Raw genomic sequence first — 20,911 nt, 5'->3', positions numbered from 1 at the left:
GCGCGACCTCCCGCCGCCAGGTGGCGCGCCCCTCCCTCCCTGCACGCCCTGCCCTCGGCCCGCCCCCCGGGCCGCTCAGCCAATCGCGGCGGGGCCGCGGGGCTCCCACCGCCTCCCGGCCCCTCCCCGTGTTTGTTTTCGCCGCGGGAAGGAAGGAGGCCGTGTGATGGGCACTCGCGCCGCCCAATCGCAGAGCCGCCCGCTCAGGGAGGCGGGCGGTGGTTTGGCGGGAGCGGGGCCGTGCGGCCCTTTCTGTCCCCTCCCCTCAGCCCCGCCGGAGCGGCGTTCCGCGCCGACCTCCCCTCCCCGCTTCCCTCCCGCTCCCCGCTGACCCAGGGGTTCCCCTTAGTGCCCCCCTCTCCCCTCAGAGACCCGTTTGCTGGGGCTGCCCGAGCCGCCGGCCTCCGCGCCTCGGGCGCCCCTTCCCGCGGGGCAGCTGCCCGGGCCGGGCTCCTGTCAGGGCCCAGATGGCCGGCGTGATCCGGCGGCTGGATGAAGCTGTGGTGAACCGCATCGCGGCCGGCGAGGTCATCCAGAGACCGGCGAACGCCATCAAGGAGATGATAGAGAACTGGTAAGGCGGGAGGGGGCTGGGGGCCTCGGGCGCGCGGCGGCTGCCCTCGCCGCTGCCAGGCCGTGGGGTTTAGAATAACATACCGCTGCTGTTAGAAGGAAAAAAAGGAAGGGGACAGTAAAGATTTACTTGAAACAGAATAAATTCCGGTATGAGCGACGGCTAGAGTAGAAACAAGCTGTCACTTGTATGAGAGTGATTTGAAATTCAGTTTAAGTGGTACAGCCCTCTGTGCTCTCGAGCTGCTGTTCCCGAGAATGCTTTCTTGGTTTCTGCAGTTTGGATGCTAAATCTACCAGTATCCAGGTAGTAGTGAAAGAAGGTGGTCTGAAGCTCATCCAGGTCCAAGATAACGGCTGCGGTATCAGAGTGAGTAAACAAAGCTGACAGCTGTATGCTGATGTTTAATACTACCTTTTAAAACTTATTTCAATTTATAAATGTTTCTGATCTTGAAAAAAACTTGGAAACGGAAAATGACTATTACTCGTCCCTCTCACATAGAAAGAAGATCTGGATATTGTATGCGAGAGATTTACTACGAGTAAACTGCAAAAATTTGAAGACTTGGCTAGTATTTCTACATATGGTTTTAGGGGCGAGGTAAGCTCTTCATCAAGGTTTGTTGTTTTCCTGTTGTAGTGGGGTTTACATACTATCTCATTGCCAATACTCTTTACAGAAGCTTCTATTTTCTGAGAGAGTCTGCCGTGTGAGTATAGTTCAAAATACGTTTCTGTCTTTCAAGACCAAATAGGTGCCTAGGGAGACGTATATATTCTTTTTGCTTTCTGGAGTAAGATTTTTTTTTTTTTTTTAAGTAAAATAAGGCCTGTCTTCTCAAATGTTGCTTCAGGAAGCTACAGGTAAAAGACAGTGAAAGATTTGAGTGGAAGGTGAATCTTTGATGTCAGACATTTGTCTAAATACAGTACTTAAATATTTGAAATGTACATTTGTCTTCCTTTGCTTTTGCTATTAGTCAAATTCAGTATCTCTGACCCCTCAGATATACTAGTTCTCCAGATTCCCATAGGCTGTATCTAAACTTGTCAGAAAGAACAGTCCAGGGTGAGTTCTGCTTTCCTCTCCAGGTGGACAACAAGACATAAAAGTGTATTGCCTGTGCTCAGATACGTAGATCCTTGCATGCTCCAGAGAATAGACTGCTTGAGTTCTCTCCTCACGCACTTGCAACAGAATCAGCTGCACAGCCAGTGGAGTCTGGTCCTGAGGCTGGTTTCAGCAGGCTGTGTAGACACATCCATTGAGTTTCTCAGGAAAACCATTGTAACCTAACTTTTTAATATTACCTACAGTCAGGAGGGCGGGGATGAGGAAGTAATGGCTAAAACCTTCCAGCTGTCTTTTGTTAACATGAAAGGAAGAAAAGAGTACAACTGTAATAACTTTGCAAATTTCTTTTAGCTGTGTAACATGGTTAGCTGCTTGCATTGTCAGAGATAATGAAGCGTTAGAAAAGCCAAAAGAAGGTCCTGGGTAGAAGTCAGTGTTATAGGTACTAAAATTTGTTAAAGCTTTACTGACCGGCAATTTTCTTGTGAGGGTCTTTTAATAATTACCTGCAAGTGGTGTATCAGAATTCAGTGATGCTGTTTGAAGTGTGGACGCTCCCTCAGCAATCGGTGGTCTCCAGAGCAAGGTTTACAAAGATGCTTTCTCTTTCTCTAGGCGTTGGCTAGCATCAGTCATGTTGCCCACGTTACGGTAACAACTAAAACAGCTGATGCAAAGTGTGCGTACAGGTATGCTACCTATTATCCAAGTGACTTCTGCTGCATGTAATAATGAACAGATGTATTTAATTCTCTTTTCAGTGCTCTTATTAAGGAGGAGGGTGGGGTATGCACTTCTAGGGTAGTTACAAAAAAGACTCAGAATGTGAGAAAACATAGTTTGAGTAATTTTTTTTTTTTTTAAATTATTCCAAATTGTAAAGGTAAGCTTTTAGCTAAACCATATCTTTTAAAAATAGGGGAAAAAAGATAATCTTAAAAGGAATTCTACTTCAGCAGCCAATGTAGGGTAAACTCTTGTCTATTTATTTTTATTTTCTGCCTAGAGCTACTTACAGTGATGGAAAAATTAAAGCCCCTCCGAAACCATGTGCTGGAAACCAAGGAACTCAGATCACCGTAAGTTTTGTGCATGTTCTCTCTTGTCCCTCTTCTGTTCCCTGGTTGTTATGCTTGCACCGCTTATTGGTACGTGTTACATTGTAAGGTACATGACAGTATCACCTTATAGAATATTTTCCAAATGATGTTGTTGTGTGGTTTTGTTGGGTTTTTTTTGTTTTGTTCCCCAAAGACAGCAAGGTAAACTTCAGAAGATTTTTTTTTTTTTTTTCTTTCCCCTTCTGAGGATAGCGTAGTCATATACTGTCAAAAATATTTCATAATCCTTCTGGACTGCTGAAAGCCTCAATGGACAGTTAGGGCTACAAGAAGCAAGAAGCTCAGAATATGGAGGAGTGGTCCACATCGTATGAGCCAGAGTGGGAAGATGAGGGCTGGCACGGGAAACTGCAGAACCACTGTTTGTCTTTCAGTCATATCTTTCTTATCTGCCAAGCTTTGAATGTGGGTTGGGATCAGGATTGGCAGCGGGATTATGAAGAACAAGGAGCCCAGAATGGGAAGGAGCGTGCGTGTTGGACAGTGTAGGGTGGAAAGTGGAAGTCTGGCCTGGGAGTCTGCAGGTGTGTGTCTTGCAGTGGGAACATACACCCAGCAAGCTTCACATGTCAATGTTTAGGATAATGTATCTGAACTTTAAATTTCTGCCTTTCTCACTATAGCAGAGAAATAATTTGCGTATTGTTTAAATAAATGGTGAAAATGAACAATTTAAGATGCTGTTTTAATGACATTAACAGCCTTGATTGCAGCAACTTTTAACATTTATTTGCATTTCATTAAAACACAGTGTAACCAGGGAATCCATTGTCATCTGCAATGGAAAGCATATAACTCACTGAAAAGTGAGTGGTAGAATTGTTGTTATGGGTAAAAACACTGATATACCAAAATACTTGAAAACATACATTTCTCTGGAGGTGCATTTTGTTAGGTGAACCTAAGCAGGTAAGGAATAAATTGAATGTTTATCCTTCATAAACTAAAATGTTTTCAGAAAATTTTGTAGTAGCTATTAAGAGGATGGATTTAGATGAATTATATAATGAGAGGAGATTTTTAAAACAATTTTTAACTGTGATCTCTTTTCTCTGTAGGTTGAAGATCTTTTTTACAATGTAAATACAAGGAGGAAAGCTTTAAAAAATCCAAATGAAGAATATGCAAAAATACTAGAAGTTGTTGGCAGGTAAACTGAAATAGGAGGCTCTAATTTTTTCTACTGCCATTGAGGGTACTGGGGTTTTTCAGAGGGAGTGGGGTGTGTGTGGTGTCCTTTGTTGTTGTTGTTTTTGAGGGTTTTTTTAACTATTTGTTAGTATATGGTGTCAGATAACAGTCCAGTTTGATGCAGAAAATCCAGAGTAGAAACAGTGTATTCAGTCTATGACTATTATTAATAGGAATTCCAGCAAACAAATGGTGATAGACTTGAATGAGTGAACTCTCAATGAACTTGGACTGAATAGAAGCCAAGTAAAAACTGTGCAAGAGCATTGAGATTTGGCTGAATATGAAAAAGCTGAATGGCGATTTCACGTTGTTAAAAAGAAAAAAAAAAAATCACTTTAGCTACCAGATGTTCCCTTCCTGCCTCCCTTTGTTGTATCTTTTGCCATGTGCAGAGACTTTGCAAGCAGGATCTACACAATGTAACCAAAATAACTGCTTTATGCTTTCAGTAATAACAAAAGCTAGCAAAGAGTAGCAAGACTTTATGCTAAGCGTTAGCCTGCTCCCTGAATGAGCTACTTAAGGGTCTTCAGACCAGGCAGACTTCAGCCACGAGGTGGAGGGCCAGGTCCCGCTGCTCTGTGGAACAGGCTGATCTGAAGTCTTGCTGAGTGACGGGCTTCCAACTCATTGGGGCGTTTTTCCGTTAGGATTTTATATCTTTTCATTTTGTTTTTTTTTTTCCCTCTTGAATTTTTGAGTTGCTAACTGTCCCGGTCACAACGGTCTAACCTGTCTGCATTTGTACGTTTCTTGTCTTGCAAGGTTCTACTGTGTGTTCTTTCTCCCAGCTTAGCAACTTCCCTAGGAGTTTGAGCCAGCGTTACGCAGCTGTAGCGTATCAGAACTTGACCTTGGTGTCACAGGCAGCTGAACCATCTGGGTAGGGGAGGTTAGAAGGGCGAGCCAGCCATTTGTCAGTTCCTTCTCCCTCGTAGGTGAGACTTGATTCCGTTATACTGAGGAGGTTTGGCTGTTCTTCTAGTTAAACCTATGCAATGAAACTGAACTAATGAGCTCTCTAGAAGTTTATCAGGGTTTTTTTGAGAAATAAGCTAACTGATCCTTGAATTTCATATGGTTACAGATGAGTTATAAATAGAAAACATTTATTTTTTTAGCTGTGTAGTCTACAAAAGCTCAGTTGGGCTCGAATCCCATTACTGTGTAACAGGAAATGAGATTGCCCCTGTTACTCGCTGCTTTTCAGCATTCAGGGAAAGTAACCTTTTCTTTCACATACTGCCGTCTTATGTTTACCTATTTTTCAGGTATGCCATCCATAACTCGGGAATCAGCTTTTCAGCTAAAAAGGTATGTAAATAAAGTCCTTAACTTCACTGCATGCCTGTATATATGTGTGTATGTGTATATATATAATGTGTATATATGAAAATGCCAGAAAATGTGCACTGCATCTTTTGTAGTGGGAGTAGTGTATAGAGCCTTGCCTTGTACTGAAATGCTGACGTGTTTGTTGATGCAGTTTGGATAGAAAACACATTAGTTGAAAGTAAACAAGACAAATGTATTTGTCAGGAGTTTGGAGTTTTCTGTGTGGTCAACATGTTATTTTTTTGTAGCTTTATGAGCTGTTTCAGCTTCTTTTGAGAGTCTGGTTACTAATAACTGTATGAAAGAGGATGGGATGGAGTACCTTCATTCTGCGGCATTCTTGATAATTATTTACGGAACTGCTTATGTTCCTCGCTTTCAAAGATGGAGTTACTAGCCTTGAGTGGGTCTGATGTGCTCTAGCAAATCTTGTCATCCTGTGCCATTTACCATCTATTGCTTTTCTGAACACAAATAAGTAAATAGTAACATCATTATAATGTTTTGTATTAATGTCCCATGCCTTTTTGTTAGAAACGTTATTGTTAAGTTCAGTGTATTTCTAAAACTTCAGCCAGAACTGTGAATTGATTGATACTCATTTCTGCTCTCCTTAGCAAGGTGATACCGTGTCAGATGTTAGAACCTTATCAAATGCCTCAACGGTGGACAACATTAGGTCCATCTTTGGAAATGCTGTTAGCAGGTATGTTGATGTCAAGTTTCCTTTTGACATGAAGCTTACTAGAAAGTCTCCCTCCCCTTTCTCTTGTGAAGAACATGGGCTCTGCTAACTTTTCCTGCTTCCTTCAAGGTGAATTACAGAGAAGAGGGAGTGTTGCAATAACAGAGCTCTCCCTTGGCTTGCAGAATGTGTGACTTTTTTTTAAGTATATCAAAGGAAAGAGGGAAGTTGCAAAGCTGTTCCTTTAATGTACTACAAGGGAACCATCTGCTTGTAACTTTCTGTGTGCTCATTTAAAAAGAGCAAGCTGTACCTGTGTTCTCCACATGTTCCTAGGCTCTTCCTACACCATGAAAATCTTACCACAGTCTGCTATCTGATAAATTTTGAAGTCTCCTCAAACTCATTTTTCTGAAATCTTATGGTTTAATATTTTGACAAAAGCTACACTAGCTGAGGCTGAGTAAGCCAGGCAGAAAAGCTGAAAACAAATAAAACCAATTGTCTTTTGAAAATGTATCTGCACTTTAGGAAAAATTCTCTCTTTATAAGACATTCCGCTGTGAAGAATTCATTGAATGGACTTGTGGAATGGATTTGTCCCATGAATACTTGGGTGTCGATTTGATTCAGTTACTAAAAATCACACTTCACATCTAAGGAATGTAACTTTTAATACATGTAAACACCTTTATGAAACACAGCAAAATAGAGAGGCTGTTTAGTGATAAGGTTTGCGGTGTTGTTTGTATTTCTTTGTTACACATTTTTTTGTCTATTGCTACTGCTTATTTGATACAGTTTTCCCTTTGTACAGTTCTGAATAAATTGTCCATTTCAACTTAAATGTTTTGATCAGATGTTTTGAAGTGAAACTTTTATTTTATCCAATTCAAGATGGTGTTTAGTCTAGCTTGTTATTTCGACTTAAAAAATGAACACAAATAAAAATGGCAGTCAGTATATATTGAGGTTGAATTGGAAATGAGTAGCCCATAGGCCTTTTCTATGTTAACTTTAGAAGCTGGCATAATGCCTTGCTAGAGAGCTGTGCTCACCAACTACCAAAGTGGATTTCCTTGACTGATGAATCATGAAAAATTATAAAAACCTGTTATGAAAACTGTTAATGTTTAGGACCCGTATGCATGAGCAAGAAAAAAAGTTTACATTTTTATGACTTCTTAGCAGCCCACCAATAAGTATTAGACTGGCAAAAGTGGACAGAGTAGTTCAAGAACAAGAATGTTCTTCCCTGGCTGCTGACTATTTTGAATTGTCCTTGTCTGTCTCTGTCAATGACTTAAATGGTGAAATGCATATTAGAATTATCAATAGATGGCTATAATATTACGGATACTGTGATATGTTAGGCTATTAAAAAGATACTGTGGATAGTTTTACAGACTGCAATCATACTGTATTACTATTTTACATTTACTTAGAAAGAAGAAACAATGCAGTTCGGGTTAAATAATTTTTGTGACTCGGCAATGAATGTTTGAACTCTCAAATAATTCTAACGTTTTCATTAACTGTGATATAAATAGAATATAGAACAATATATTGCTACTCATGAGCACTGTTTGAAGTTTGCATCAACAGAAAAATTCATTTTTTGTGTGTGTTTCTGTCAAACTTTCAATAGGGAACTGATAGAAGTGGGTTGTGAAGATGCAAGTCTGGCCTTTAAAATGAAAGGCTACATCACGAATGCAAACTACTCTGTGAAGAAATGTATATTTTTACTCTTCATAAACCGTAAGTTTTAAAAAAAAAAAAAAAGCATGTTGTACAGTCATATGTTGCTTGCATAATAATCAGAAGAACAAAACTTTCTGAAGAACTGAAAAATGTATAAGCATTCTTAAAAACATTGAAGAGTAAGTATTACAGTTAATTGTAGGTCTTAAGGTGTTTTTCTATTTGTAATGTGCATCATGCTTTGCACTCGAAACAGTGGAAAGCAGCTAAGACTGGGCCTAAAGAAACTTAAGCTTGCGGAGTATCAAGGTTACGATTGTGTCCTGCCGACTCACACAGAGTGGTCTCTCCATTCTGTAGCAGCATTGGCATGGGATGCAACAAACATTGACTGTATGAAATAATGAAAAGGTAGTCTGGTTATTTCAGTATTTGTGGAAAAAATACTTCTAAATATAAAAAATACTAAGAAGATACTGCCTATTCCTGGTTTTATATGAAGAATAAATAGGTCTCGGGGAAAAATGGGTATAATGGATGCCCTTTGAAGACATGAAGCGTGAAAACATTGGCCTGAAGGAGTAGTTGGACACTGTGCAGTGTATTTCAGTGGTGCACTTTGAAAATAGCATTTTGTTCTGTGTTTCAGATCGATTGGTAGAGTCAGCCGCTTTGCGGAAAGCCATAGAAACTGTGTATGCTGCATATTTGCCAAAAAGTACACATCCATTCCTATACTTAAGGTAAAGTAATAGGAAGAAGCAGCCTTTTAATATGATCTTGTAGGATATAGCTAGGGTCAGTAGGTTTAGAAGGACAGCTGTGTTCCTGACAGTAGTGTTAAGCATTGCACTGAGGTAACTAATTGCCAGACAGGAGAGAATTCACTGTGTATCTTTTAATGTTATAAAAATCAATCACATTAAAGAAATCTAAATTTTCAGAAGCAGTGAGTGTCTGTAATTTCAGCTTAAGTCCTTTGACATTATGGATGTTCTTCGCTTAGGAAAACAAGTTACGCTAGGAGTACAGCAGAGCATTTAAGACCAGTCAGATAACTTATTCCAAACTCGTTAACATTTTTCCTTGCTGGGATTTATATTTGTATTGTTATTTTTATCAGTTGTTCTTGGTATGCTAGTGCAACAAAAAGAAGTGAATTGCATACTGCTTACAGGAAATAAATATATTTTTTTTAAAAATCAAGTAATAGCTAAAATTGAACTGAAACTGTCCTTTAAGAACTGCAGAATATGATTAAGAATGGGAGACCTGGCTTTGTAACTGCTAACCAATTGAATCTTGCCATTTACCAGTGAAATTTATGGATATCCAGGGCTTTCTAACAATAAAGATCTTGCATTGCAGCATTTAATTGAATTCCTGCTTGGGATTATTGCTAAACGACAGGGCATCAGAAGCATTAACTCATGAGACACTGCAAGTAAAAGATATTTCTAAAAACTGTTTTGTAGTAGTACAATGGAGAGATTGGTTTAAGCTTACCTACGTAAGCTGATTTTGGTGAGTTTGGAATAGAGTTCTTCGGAGTAGTTACTTTTTAATACACTACAGTCAGATTTGTTTGGTATAACTTCAGATTTCGGGAATATTTTGGCTACTCTGCATGGAGCGATGGCCCCAAGTCTGACAAATTTTGTACTGAACCAATTTGTGCTGTCTCTGCCACCCATGGGAAACTTTAGGTTAACTTCTTTTAAAATGTTTTCCAGCCTGGAAATAGCCCCCCAGAATGTAGATGTGAATGTGCACCCTACAAAACATGAGGTCCATTTCCTTCATGAAGATAGTATTCTAGAGCGTGTGCAACAACATGTAGAGAGCAAATTATTGGGCTCTAATTCTTCAAGGATGTACTTCACTCAGGTGAGAACATGTGTTTGAAGTGACCAGGGCTCTGCCCTATTTTAACTACTGTGGATACATTTACTCTGTTCAGTAGTACAAGGTATGCAGTGATTGATAGTCATCAGTGTTACACCGGTAGCTTGAGATCTTTGCTCTGTGTTTCAGGGATGAAATTGCTTTAATATACCCATGCTAACAATGTGGCAGCGAACTGACTGGAGAAAAAGTGCATGAAAACATTTTAAATACTTCTCTGTCAAGTATCTGTTCAGTCTTTTTGATTTTATGAGTATATTAGTCTTCACATGTGGTAAATCGTTTTTATTCTGCCCTGGTTTATGTGGAGGATGTGTGACTTGAGGAACTTGTTTGTTCTATGTATTTGATAACACCTTGGATTTAATCTAACTGGAAAAAAAAATCAGAAAGAAGATTTTCTAATATCTCTCTATATACAGCGGAGTTTAAAATTATAACTATAATCTTTTTAAAAAAACAACTTTCCTTGTGCTTTTTTTACATTAAAGATTTTTCCCTTTGAGATAAGGGAATGCTAACTAATGATTTCATGAACTGCCAAGATGATGACATTTATGCTATTTGTCTAGCAAGTGCAAAGTTGGCAGCCTGTTGAAGCAGTTGACATTGCGTTTGTGGGGCTTGAAAGTTACTTGCCTCTGAGCAGTAAGATGCTGTGAGAAATGTGGCTGATCCTTGTGGTTTTTTTTCTTGTTGTTGTTGAATCTCTTCTCTTCACTTCCCCATATCCGAATGAAGACGTTGCTTCCAGGCGCCGACTGTTCTTCCAGTGAGGTTGTAAAAGCATCAGCAAACTCTTCTGCAGCTACCAAAGGAACCAGTGATAAAGTTTACGCGCATCAGATGGTCCGCACTGATTCCCGAGAGCAGAAACTGGATGCTTTTCTTCAGCCGGTGAACAACCCCCTAAGTACAGGCCCCACTGAAGTGACGACAGAGGTTAAGGCAGGACCTCCGGAGGGTGCGGTCAGGCCACCGGATGCTGAAATGGAAGATGTCGGTGATCTAGTTGAAATGGCTGATGTTCAGGAGGACACGGTGATGCCTGGGGGGGCGAGTGAGAGTGGACATTTGTCGCCTGAGACCGTGCCTCCTCGGTAAGTCTCGTCTTTCCTGAGGTCATGCAAGGCTACCTATTTATTTCATGGCTTGGCACTGAAACTGAAGATTTTTCTGATTTCTTTGAACTTCTGCTTTTTCCGAAGGAAAAATTTTCTTAGAATAACTTTCCATGGCATTTTATTGAGAAATTAAACTTCATCTGTGAACTGTAAATTACATCACTTGTGATAAATTTTGTAACTGGAATGGGATTTCCATGCACGCTGAAAGGCAGGAAGCAGTATAAATAATGACATCAACTGTAGGGAGATCATACTGAACGGTGTCTCTTTGGAGGCCCTCCTTTCGTGGGGGATAGAAACTAAATCACTGAATTTTGCAGACATTACCCTAGTAAAGATAAAAGTGCTGTAATCTTTTTATAGCTCCTGCAGGAGCTGTTATGAGAGGTCAAAGTCTTCTCAGGAAACGTGGATTTCCCCCACCCCAGTATTACAGAAAAATGATCATGAAAAAAATCATTAGAAATATCAACATTTTTTGATGTGTCCTTTAGAGCCCAGTTTGCTTGGTGCTTAACAGATGTCTGATGTGACTGGTATTAGAGAGTCATAGATTCTCTTATGAACTACCTTTTCCTAACAATTATGCCTCGGAAGTAAAATAAAACAGTCTTTCTTTGCGAGAAGCTTTGGTAAACTTTCTGCATTTCCTGTGCTAACATACGGCGTGTGAGCTGGGCATCCCATCTGTTGGTGTGTTTTGCCTAAGTGACAGGAGAATTGAAGATAATTGCTTTTGTTTCGGTATTGCAGAAAGAGACCACGGGAAGACGCGGACATAGAAATGGAGAAAGACGACACCAGAAGGGACATGACTGCTGCCTGCACCCCTAGGAGAAGAATTATCAACTTGACCAGTGTATTGACTCTCCAGGAGGAAATCAGTAACCAGGCACACGCAAGTAAGCAAGCCTTTTGCTTCTCGAGATTATTGTTATTCCACTAACTGAATATGATTGTTTGAACTGCTGAGGAAAAAGATATTTAATAGGTGGCCCAGTCAGCTCACTGTGCTGCTAAGTGAGCTTTTAACAAAAATACTTGTTAAACGTCAAGGGCCAAACTTTGAACAGGCACCTGTCGTACTGAGCCACACTGGAGGACTGTTCTAAAAACTTTCATGTACCTTGTTAGCTGATAGACATTTTATGCATTCTGAATATTTTGCAAACCTTAACTTGCATCATCACTAATAACGCTATAAAATCACAGCTTGAAAAGCTAAGTTATTTTGTAGTTTTTCAAACAGAAATGCAGCTACGATATGGTCACTGCAAAAATTTTGCTCAGTTGCATAATTGTGAAGTAGACTGGGACAGGCTTGATAATCATCGTTTTTATTTACTGCTTTTGCTTTTCACTTTCATTTGTATCTGTCCCACTTATTTCACCAGTCTCATCATTTCATCTATTATTCTCTCTTCTGGTAAGAGTTCTTTTAGAAAAAGGTAAAAGATTTGAAATTCTTCCTAGGGTTGTTTCCCTCTTAGCTTTTTTGGTTGCCTTCAGAGTCATACTGAGTCACATAACCTGTATTATTCAGTTAGTCTAAATGTTGGGAATCTCGTGTTTGGGGGGGGGGGGTGTTGAATTTATTTTGATTTTTCTGGTAGTAAGAATTGGGGACGCTCCACAGCTAAAATGGCTAGACCAGCAGACATTTACAAACTACTAAAAATCTTGATCTTTAGAAAGCAGGTACTTACACTTCACTTGTACTCCAGAAAAAGTTTTGCGTTAAGCTGGTAATTCTGAGCCGGTAATTGCATATCTGATTGTCATTGTTTAAATACTGAAATCAGAGTTGTCCTTGAGCCATAAAATGTCCAAAAATGTCTCAAAATACAAGCTCAAGCAGCTGTGCAAGTTCTACCATGTGTCTTGTCTTCACATGTGTAAGAAATACCTACAAGAGACTGTTTTGCAAGAAAGAAATACTTTTCTCACAATATCGTATTCCTTTGGAAAAGGTAACAGTGGAATTTGGGTAGCGTCGTGTTTTGCGCGTGCTGTGACTGCAGTGCCAAGCTCCTGTAATGAAGCTGCTCCCAGGGACTGCAACTAACATATTTTTGTGGAATACCTAAAATGAACTCTTATTATGGAATCTGACTTCTCATCCCTCCCCCTCCCTCTCCCCCGCCCCCCCCCCCCCCCCCCCACAATATATATAAATGAGAAGGCTGGAAACTTACTTACTTTTGGGAGAGAAAAATAAATAAATTATGGACCTATTCTATCAGAGTTTCAGAACTTAGTCTGACAATACTAGATTTTGTTGCAAAGTTGTTCTACATCTGCAGTTTTCTTTGAAGTGTGTCTGCTCCCTTACTAATCTCCTGTGGCTGGAAACGAATTTTGAAAGGCTATTCAAGCCAATCAGAGATTTGGTTTTTTTAATTTGCATTTGTAGTTTAACTGTTATATAGCTATTCTCACCTGTTCTTTAATATATATGAGCATATGTGTATGCACACAAATGACTAGTATTTCAGAACGTGGATAACTGGTAGTACAGGCCTATAAGAAGCAGGGGTATAGTATTGACTGAACAGTAATCTGAGACTTTAATGCTAAAAAGACACAAACCACTCAACTAAATAAATCGGGGCAGGATTGCGGATATGAAATTATATCCGTTTTTTGTCTTCCCCACCCCTCAATTGTTTCAGATCTTCAGGAGATGCTACACAATCACTCATTTGTTGGCTGTGTCAGTCCTCAGTGGGCTCTGGCCCAATATCAGACAAAACTGTATCTTCTCAATACAACAAAACTCAGGTAAAGAAGCCGTTAGACTTGTTGGCACTTGAAATAAATACCAGTTACCAAGCTAATTATAAGAAGGAAGGAAATGACAGGAAAAACAGCATCATTTTCTCGTTACCTATCCAAAAAGTCATGAGGCTAGAGGTTAAGCAATCTGTTCAGAACAGTGGAAACAAGCCTGGCATGCTTGGGAAAAGTTGCAGGGAATCCGTGCAATTAAAATGCCGGCTACTGCATTGTGTGCTCACAGACTGGGGGAAGGGAAAAGATATTTTTTTGCTTCATGATCGTCTACAGCAGCAACCGGTCTACAGCAGCAACCGGTCTACAGCACGCCGTATAAAGATGAGCAAGCAGAGACTTCAGAAAAGTGATGTAAAATGTATCCGGTTGGGTTCAGAGAAGCTGCAGGACACGATCGTAACACGAAGTTTGTATTTTTGCATATGCAGCCTTACAGGGCCTTACGTAAATTTTGTAACAGGTAAGAGAATAGACTGCAGATAGACATGTCTATCAATTTCCTGTGCACTTCTTGCAGTGCAGCAAAGGAGTAAAGAGGGTTGAAATAGAAGGTATCTGGGAATAGACTAATAGCGGCTGCATGCTTGAGTATGTAACATTTCTGCACCAATGTGGCTGATGATGTCAGAAACCAAGAGACAGATTTAATTGTAAACTTCTAGATAGCGTGTGTGAGTCTTAAACTGTTTAGTTTAAGATCTTTGTTAATATGAATGGATATGTATGGCTGATGTTTCCAAGATGACCCTTACTTTCCCCTCTTAATTATGGTAACTTGGAGGTACATGATCCTGTCCATATAACTAACTTTTGTACTTCAATTTAGCCAAGAACTCTTCTACCAGATACTTATTTATGACTTTGCAAACTTTGGAGTCTTAAGGTTGTCTGTAAGTATAATTTTACATTATATCCTGTATAAAAAGATTTTTTTTAAATTTATTGACTATAAGCCTGTCCTTTCAGACAAATGTATAGTTTTACAGGCTGGTTTTTGTCCGCTACAAAAGCAATATTTTTGTTTCTTTTACAGTAAGAATAGAATGTAGAAAACTCTGTTAGTAATTTTGTAGCTACTACTGTAAGTTGTCATCCTGGCTGCTGCTTATTAGTGCCACTTCTAGATACTCACCAAGTTTTGCTGTTGCTTGTTACATTGGGACAAATAATTAATTTGAATACACAATCTATCAGAAATACAGTGTTGATTGCATTTATCCTATAAATATCACAGCACTTTGGATTGTGGACTGCACAGAATTATATCGGAAAGAAATTATACTTTTTAGACTGGTTACGATATGCAGAACTGTTTGCTCTGCAGGCTGGAAGCAACATATTGCAATTAGTTTACATGAGGAGGAAGAAGATTTCCAATAGAACATGTTGATCATTCACAACGGCTTTGCCTTCTCCGTTTTTAGGAGCCAGCTCCTTTATATGAGCTTTCGATGCTTGCTTTGGAGGATCCTGAAAGTGGCTGGACAGAAGAAGACGGCCCAAAGGAAGGCCTTGCTGAGTACATTGTGGAGTTTCTGCAAAAGAAGACTGAGATGTTGAAAGATTATTTTTCTCTTGAAATTGATGAGGTGACCGCTGCTAGTACTTCTGACAGTAAATGAATGGTGGACTTGGCAGTGTTAGGTTTACAGTTGGACTTGATGATCTTAAAGGTCTTTTCCAACCTAAACGATTCTGTGATTCTGCGTTTTGGTAACAGATAACAGCAGTAGTTTGCTTGCAGTTCTTAACTATCACTAAGAACTAGCTCCAGTAAGATTTAGGTGGCTGACCCCTTTCATTAAAAATGCTCAGGACTTATGCCGCTTTTAGAAGGGCGCTACACAAAGAAGTTTATATTTAATTAGTTACCAAATAAAATAATTTAGTCATTGCTTCCATAACTAGAATGCAGATTTCTTATCCAACAAGGTGTGCAGCTTAACCAGCTCTCTCGCTAGGCAGGGCTACAGCATCACCATTGCTCTCAATGTGTCTTTTTTTTGTGTGTGTGTGTGTGTGTGTGTGGCCTAATGCACCCCTTCTTTATACAAAACTGAACGACTTCATCAAGGGTCATGTAACCCAGACACTTTGCTCCGATATTCTCCTGGGAAGCGGGATCTGTGTAGTCAGTGGCTAGAGGTAGAGGAGGAGGCTGAATTCAGGTCTTCCTGAGCTGAGTGGCTTAAATTCAGGCCTCGTGAAGTTAAACGCCAGCACTAACCCCCTTCCTGCAATGTCTGCCTGGCATCAGGCTTTAAAATCTTGTAACTTCAGATACCCCTAAGGCTTGCTAAGCTTGGTAAGAATCACTCTTACAATAGTAACAGTTTTGGTGCATTTACTGCAAGAAAGAACGTTGTTGTGTTTTTTTTTTACTGAAGCAGCAGCGTTGCCTTGCAGGAAGGAAACCTTATTGGGTTACCACTTCTGATAGACAACTATGTTCCGCCGCTGGAAGGACTGCCTATGTTTATCCTTCGCTTGGCCACAGAGGTATATTCTCTTAATGAGTTTATTTAGTCACAAATGACTTTCTCTATTTAGGAAAGAACGAAGTGAAACAAATTAATTCATCAGAAGCTGCAAAGGAAAGGCTGGAGTTCGTTAAATGTACTGTTACATGTTCCAGCCACTTCTGCTGTGGTTACCGAGCAGTTGTGCTTTGCCTCTGCATTCATAACTACTGATTGAATGGGAATATATTTTGATTTGAAAGCCTGCATTTCTACCTTTTTCTTTTTTTTTTTTTTTGTTCTATACCTTTACCTTATCAGCACAAAAATGGCCAAGACATTATTATGACTTCTCCATATTAAGAATATCAAGTCTCTGATTCTCTGTCTACCCAGATTCTATTAAATGATGACTTTTTCTTGTAACAGGTAAACTGGGATGAAGAAAAGGAGTGTTTTGAAAGCCTAAGCAAAGAATTAGCTATGTTCTATTCCATTAGAAAGCAATATATAATAGATGAAGCCAACGTGACAAACTCTCAGGTACAAGAACATGTAACTGCTCGTGTGAACAAACAACTACCACCACACGGGAAACTTCTTCTTTTTCAACTACAGACTTCTACTCCCAACTCTACTTCCAGTGAAGTGAATCAAGTAGCAGTGCGGCAAGATTCTGAATGAACGTGGCTTAAATTTTCTGAAGTATTAAATGTATTAAGAGAACCTTTTAACTTTGGGTATTGCAGTGTACTTAATATTACAACAGTCTTTGGCCTCTGAGTTTGGGATGTATTTTTTTAACCTGCTGAATGATGATAAATTTCTGTAGAAGAATAAGGATGCATATAAATTAAAAATATAGTCTGCTTGTATCTAAGTATCTGCTTAATCATTCAGTTAAGCTAGCCCCTTCTGCAAGTGACTTTCCAGAGCTTAAAATTAACTTGACTGTATAGAATGAACAACTTCTCTAATACTAGCAGAATTTCACAATCACTATAGTCCTACATAATAAAGTTTCTTAAATGAGTGCTCTCCTCTAGTAAAAGAGAATTTCAGTTTAATTTTGTCCTTTTTTTTTTTTTTTTTTCCCTGTATTTCAGAATGAAGATGCTGACTCTGCTTCAACAACATGGAAATGGACTGTGGAACATGTACTCTACAAAGCATTTAGGACTCATCTTTTACCTCCTAAACACTTTGCAGAAGATGGCAACATTTTGCAGCTTGCTAACCTGCCTGACCTATATAAAGTTTTTGAGAGATGTTGAGCAAGTATTTTTTTATAGACTGGTGCATATCTAAAAAACATTCATGCTCCATTCAGTTGTAAGGCTGGAATTTTGATGGAGGAAAGAAGAAGAGGGGATTTAATATCATACTGCTATGATAGCAAATGGTCTATTTTCCTTCTGTTGATCGAAGAATAAAAAGAATTGTTTTAGCTATGTCTAAACCTAAAATAAAATCTCTACTTGTGCTTTGTGTTTCACTACTAAGCGATATGCTAATAGAATAAAACTTCTACTGAAGAAAATTAATGGGGTTAAGTAATTGTGAAAGGAGATAGAGCTTAACTTCATTGCTTTCAAGAAGCAATTTCAATGTAGGTTACCCACCTCCTTTTGTTTTACAAATGATTGTTGCGTGACAGTACCTGCACTGTGAACGTACATGCAAAGCACTTAAAATCATCTGTTACTGCAGGAGCTGGTCTTGTCATATTTTAGACCCCTTGCTGAAATAAGGCAAATCCCTTCCCTTTTAATCAAGGCGTCTGAAAATGGAAGCAGGAACCCTCTGACAGATGGCAAATGAGCAGACAGAGGTGGCATTCCTTTCGAAGAAGAGTTGCAGCTGACACTCTGAGGCCAGGCTGCAGTGTCAGAGGAAGCATGAGTCTTGTGCAGGCAGTAAAAAAAAAAAAAAGGCGTGAGCTTTAGTTTGACCCTGACCTTCCCTGAGACCATCACAAACTTGAATTGTCACAAGGAGGCCCTTGGTGCTGCTCTGCAGCTTCGATGAGGTGGTTTAGAGGAGGTGAACTAGGAGCAGATGTGCTCACCACCCTACGCCAAATGAGGTTTTAGCAGATGTTTTGTACATGTGAGTGCTCGCAAAACCTCCCAAGTAGTCATCGTCTTCAGAATATACACTGTAAGAACAACTCGTAAGCCCCTGATGGTTTCTTCTGAACAAAGACACAAAATGAATGCAAAGAGTCAACAGCACAGCAGCGATCTGTGATCACTGAACTACAATTGTCTCCAATTTAATGAGTAGGCCTAGGGAGATCTACATACAAGGCTGTTACTCAACAGGGAAAGCGTTTTTCTAAGTCCAAGAGGCATCTAGCATCCAAACCAAAAAAGAAAGCAAGCTTCAGTTTTGCACTGTAAAGATACCTGTTCCATTTGAAAGAAGCTCTGGTGCAAGCAGAAGCACTAATGCTCTGGATTGCAAAGGTCCCGAAACCTGCCTTGCTTTGAGAAATGTGCCTGAAGGGCAGCGGTTTGCAACAGGAAAGCATCTGATATGGGTCCAAAAGGGTGATTCCTCTCAGATGGGCACCTGCTGGCCTCAAGCAAAGTGTAAGGCAGGGGTAGCGTGACTTCAGGTATTTCAGGGTTGCCACTGCAGGTGCTGCTCATTTCCCACTTGTGATCTGCCAGCTTGAAAGGAGTGGAAGATTTTAATGGCATTCACTGTCCGTGGAGAGCAGGCTGTGGACAAAACCCACACTGTTCTGGAAAGCACCATCTTCCTTGTATCCCCTGCTTTGATGGCAATACCGTCAATGAGAGAACTACGGGAGCGTCGTGTCTTCCTGAGGCAGCCAGACCAGCACGGGGGAAGTGGATACGTGGCTCACCCTGCGCAGAGTACAACCACCGAGCAACCAACAAAATGAAATTTGAAGTGAGCAGCTGGCTTGAGCTGGCCTCGACCCAGGTATTCCTTCCTGGCGATGGTGGTGGAATGTATAGGGACTGGTAATGGGAATCACCTTTGTATTGTGATGCCACTTGCTATAGTGTGCTTGTCTCGCGATTTCAGCATACTGCTCTATCACTCTTCTAAAGCCAAATCACATGTAATGCCTAATATATCAAATAAGTAAATCTGATACTAAACATGAAAAGCTCCCTCTGTGGAACATCCGAAAGAACGTGGTTAGAGAATACTGGACTCTGACATATGTGCATGTGAGAAATGTTTATAAACACGCACAAACATGCTTAAATAAAATCGTAAGTATCTTTTAAGTTGTTCATTTTTTCTCGTTTTTGGTATTTAATGGAAACCTGATTACATAGTGCCAAGTTTCTGGCACAAAATGAAAAATACTTCTAATAAGGCTGAAACAACTTTTTTATCTATAAAGTTCAGAGCTTTAAGCAACCAGATAGAGGTTAACTGTCTTCCTAAGGGGAAAAAATGCAGGAAACCTTTCTAGCAAAATGTATGTTGAAGTTAAGATTGCAATAAATCATTAATGAAAACACTTCTAAGCCTGTCATGGATTACAAAATGACAGCCAGCTAATGGTATCAGTTTGGTCAACAGCTTGCTGTTCTAAGGTTTTTTTTCCTTTTAGCTTCTTCATTCAGATCTGCTTCTTGAAACAAAACTCATTTCAAATCTCATTTTCAAGCCCAGTAAAAAGAAACCCCAACACATTACGAACAGCACGTAGCCACATTTGCTGTGTTTGCAACACTTCACAGACTCAGCTTTTCAAAACTAGAACAGCTCGGGGTGAGCTGCTTTCTTGCCTGCCTGCCGAGCTGCTCAGATCAGCTCAGTTACTCGTGACTCACAGGAAAACGGAAGAATCACGTAAAAACAGTTCTCCGGGCCTGACATGCATTCGTTTAGCAGAGTTAAATGCTCAACACGCTCAACTCCAGATTCTGCTATGATTTTGTTTTTCTGAGCACAACTTGCGTCACCCAAAAGAAATGAACTTTGAGAAATCTACCACGACAGCCAGTATCGTGCTGGCCCCCAATCTCGGTAAGCCAGATTCGAGGTCATTCATCTCAAGCTCCTTCCTTCCAATTGTTAAAACATAGCAGGGTTAAATTGTGCTACTTCATTTCAAAAACCATCTCCCTGCTGCCAGGGGACCTCTCTAGGTGACACCAAAATGAGCAGCGATCGTTCTTCAAACGCAATTCTCAGTCCCTGGAGGGAGAGCCCATGCTTTTCCGCAAGGCAGAAGCAAGAGCTTTCCCAAGCTGGGAGAGGTGGCTGCTTCACCCTGGCTTTGTTGGAAGAAGAAGGGTTGTATTGCAGTATTTTTCCTACTGGGTATGCTTGCAGGATGCTACTGCCAGAGGAACCGTCCCCGAGGAGCTGGTGTACTGTCCCAGAAGGACATCTTGGAGACAAACCCGGTCTGGGGTACATGGATAAGGCTGACCGCTTCAGAGCTGTTCTAAGTACCAGGTAACTCAGCTTGCTGTCAGGCTGTCACGCCAAGTAATCAGTCCATGACTACTGGCTTTCACATGAACAATCTCATTTCTGTTAGAAGCAGGCAGCATTTTCTAGGAAAGGCTGGTGGGAAGTGCTTCTGGGGAGGTCTTTGGGGTTGCCCGAGGAGAGGAGATGGGCGGGATTGAACAACTTTCCCGCGTCCTTGGGAAGGGCGGGATTGAACAACTGAGTTTTTGAGCCAGCTTTGCAGGTCTTACAGGTAGGTTTGAGAGGAGTGATTTCAGATTGAGTGTTCAGATTGAGGGGAGTGATTTCGGATTGAGTGTTTGAACTCCTTTCTACACCATAACTGATGCATTTTAGATTTCCAGGAGATGCAACCTCTCATGGCAGCAGCCAGAACTGTTTCTGGATGTGCCAAAGGGAGGCATTTCCTTGGCAAACTACCCACGTATGAAAACAGGGCCTCTCATTTAACTCAATACACAGAG

The 20,911-nt window shown here is 40.4% G+C and overlaps 1 protein-coding gene across 12 annotated transcripts; it reads left to right on the top strand.

Moving 5' to 3' along the window:
* The first annotated feature begins 214 nt into the window (after window positions 1–214).
* On the top strand, window positions 215–20,423 carry MLH1 (mutL homolog 1). 12 transcript variants are annotated; one of them, XR_015707023.1, is made up of 21 exons: window positions 215–574; window positions 853–943; window positions 1,079–1,177; window positions 2,267–2,340; window positions 2,658–2,730; window positions 3,831–3,922; window positions 5,238–5,280; window positions 5,919–6,007; window positions 7,635–7,747; window positions 8,340–8,433; window positions 9,424–9,577; window positions 10,337–10,695; window positions 11,476–11,624; window positions 13,395–13,503; window positions 14,342–14,405; window positions 14,940–15,104; window positions 15,922–16,014; window positions 16,404–16,517; window positions 17,081–19,228; window positions 19,576–19,994; window positions 20,304–20,423. XR_015707023.1 is itself a non-coding variant. In XM_009464438.2 (19 exons), the coding sequence occupies exons 1-19, from the start codon at window positions 468–470 to the stop codon at window positions 17,246–17,248; spliced, it is 2,250 nt and encodes a 749-aa protein (XP_009462713.2). In that variant the 5' UTR covers window positions 320–467; the 3' UTR covers window positions 17,249–19,241. The 12 variants fall into 12 exon arrangements, 6 of the variants coding, with proteins under 6 accessions (XP_009462713.2, XP_087624121.1, XP_087624131.1 ...); XR_015707014.1 differs by lacking the exon at window positions 16,404–16,517 and having other exon boundaries at window positions 320–574; XR_015707024.1 differs by lacking the exon at window positions 853–943 and having other exon boundaries at window positions 547–574.
* The last annotated feature ends 488 nt before the right edge of the window (window positions 20,424–20,911 follow it).

Source organism: Nipponia nippon, unplaced genomic scaffold (assembly GCF_047370975.1).
Source record: "Nipponia nippon isolate SJK-2023a ecotype South Korea unplaced genomic scaffold, ASM4737097v1 scaffold_1, whole genome shotgun sequence".
Lineage (NCBI taxonomy): Eukaryota > Metazoa > Chordata > Aves > Pelecaniformes > Threskiornithidae > Nipponia > Nipponia nippon.
This window is presented reverse-complemented; position numbering and strand designations above follow the sequence as displayed.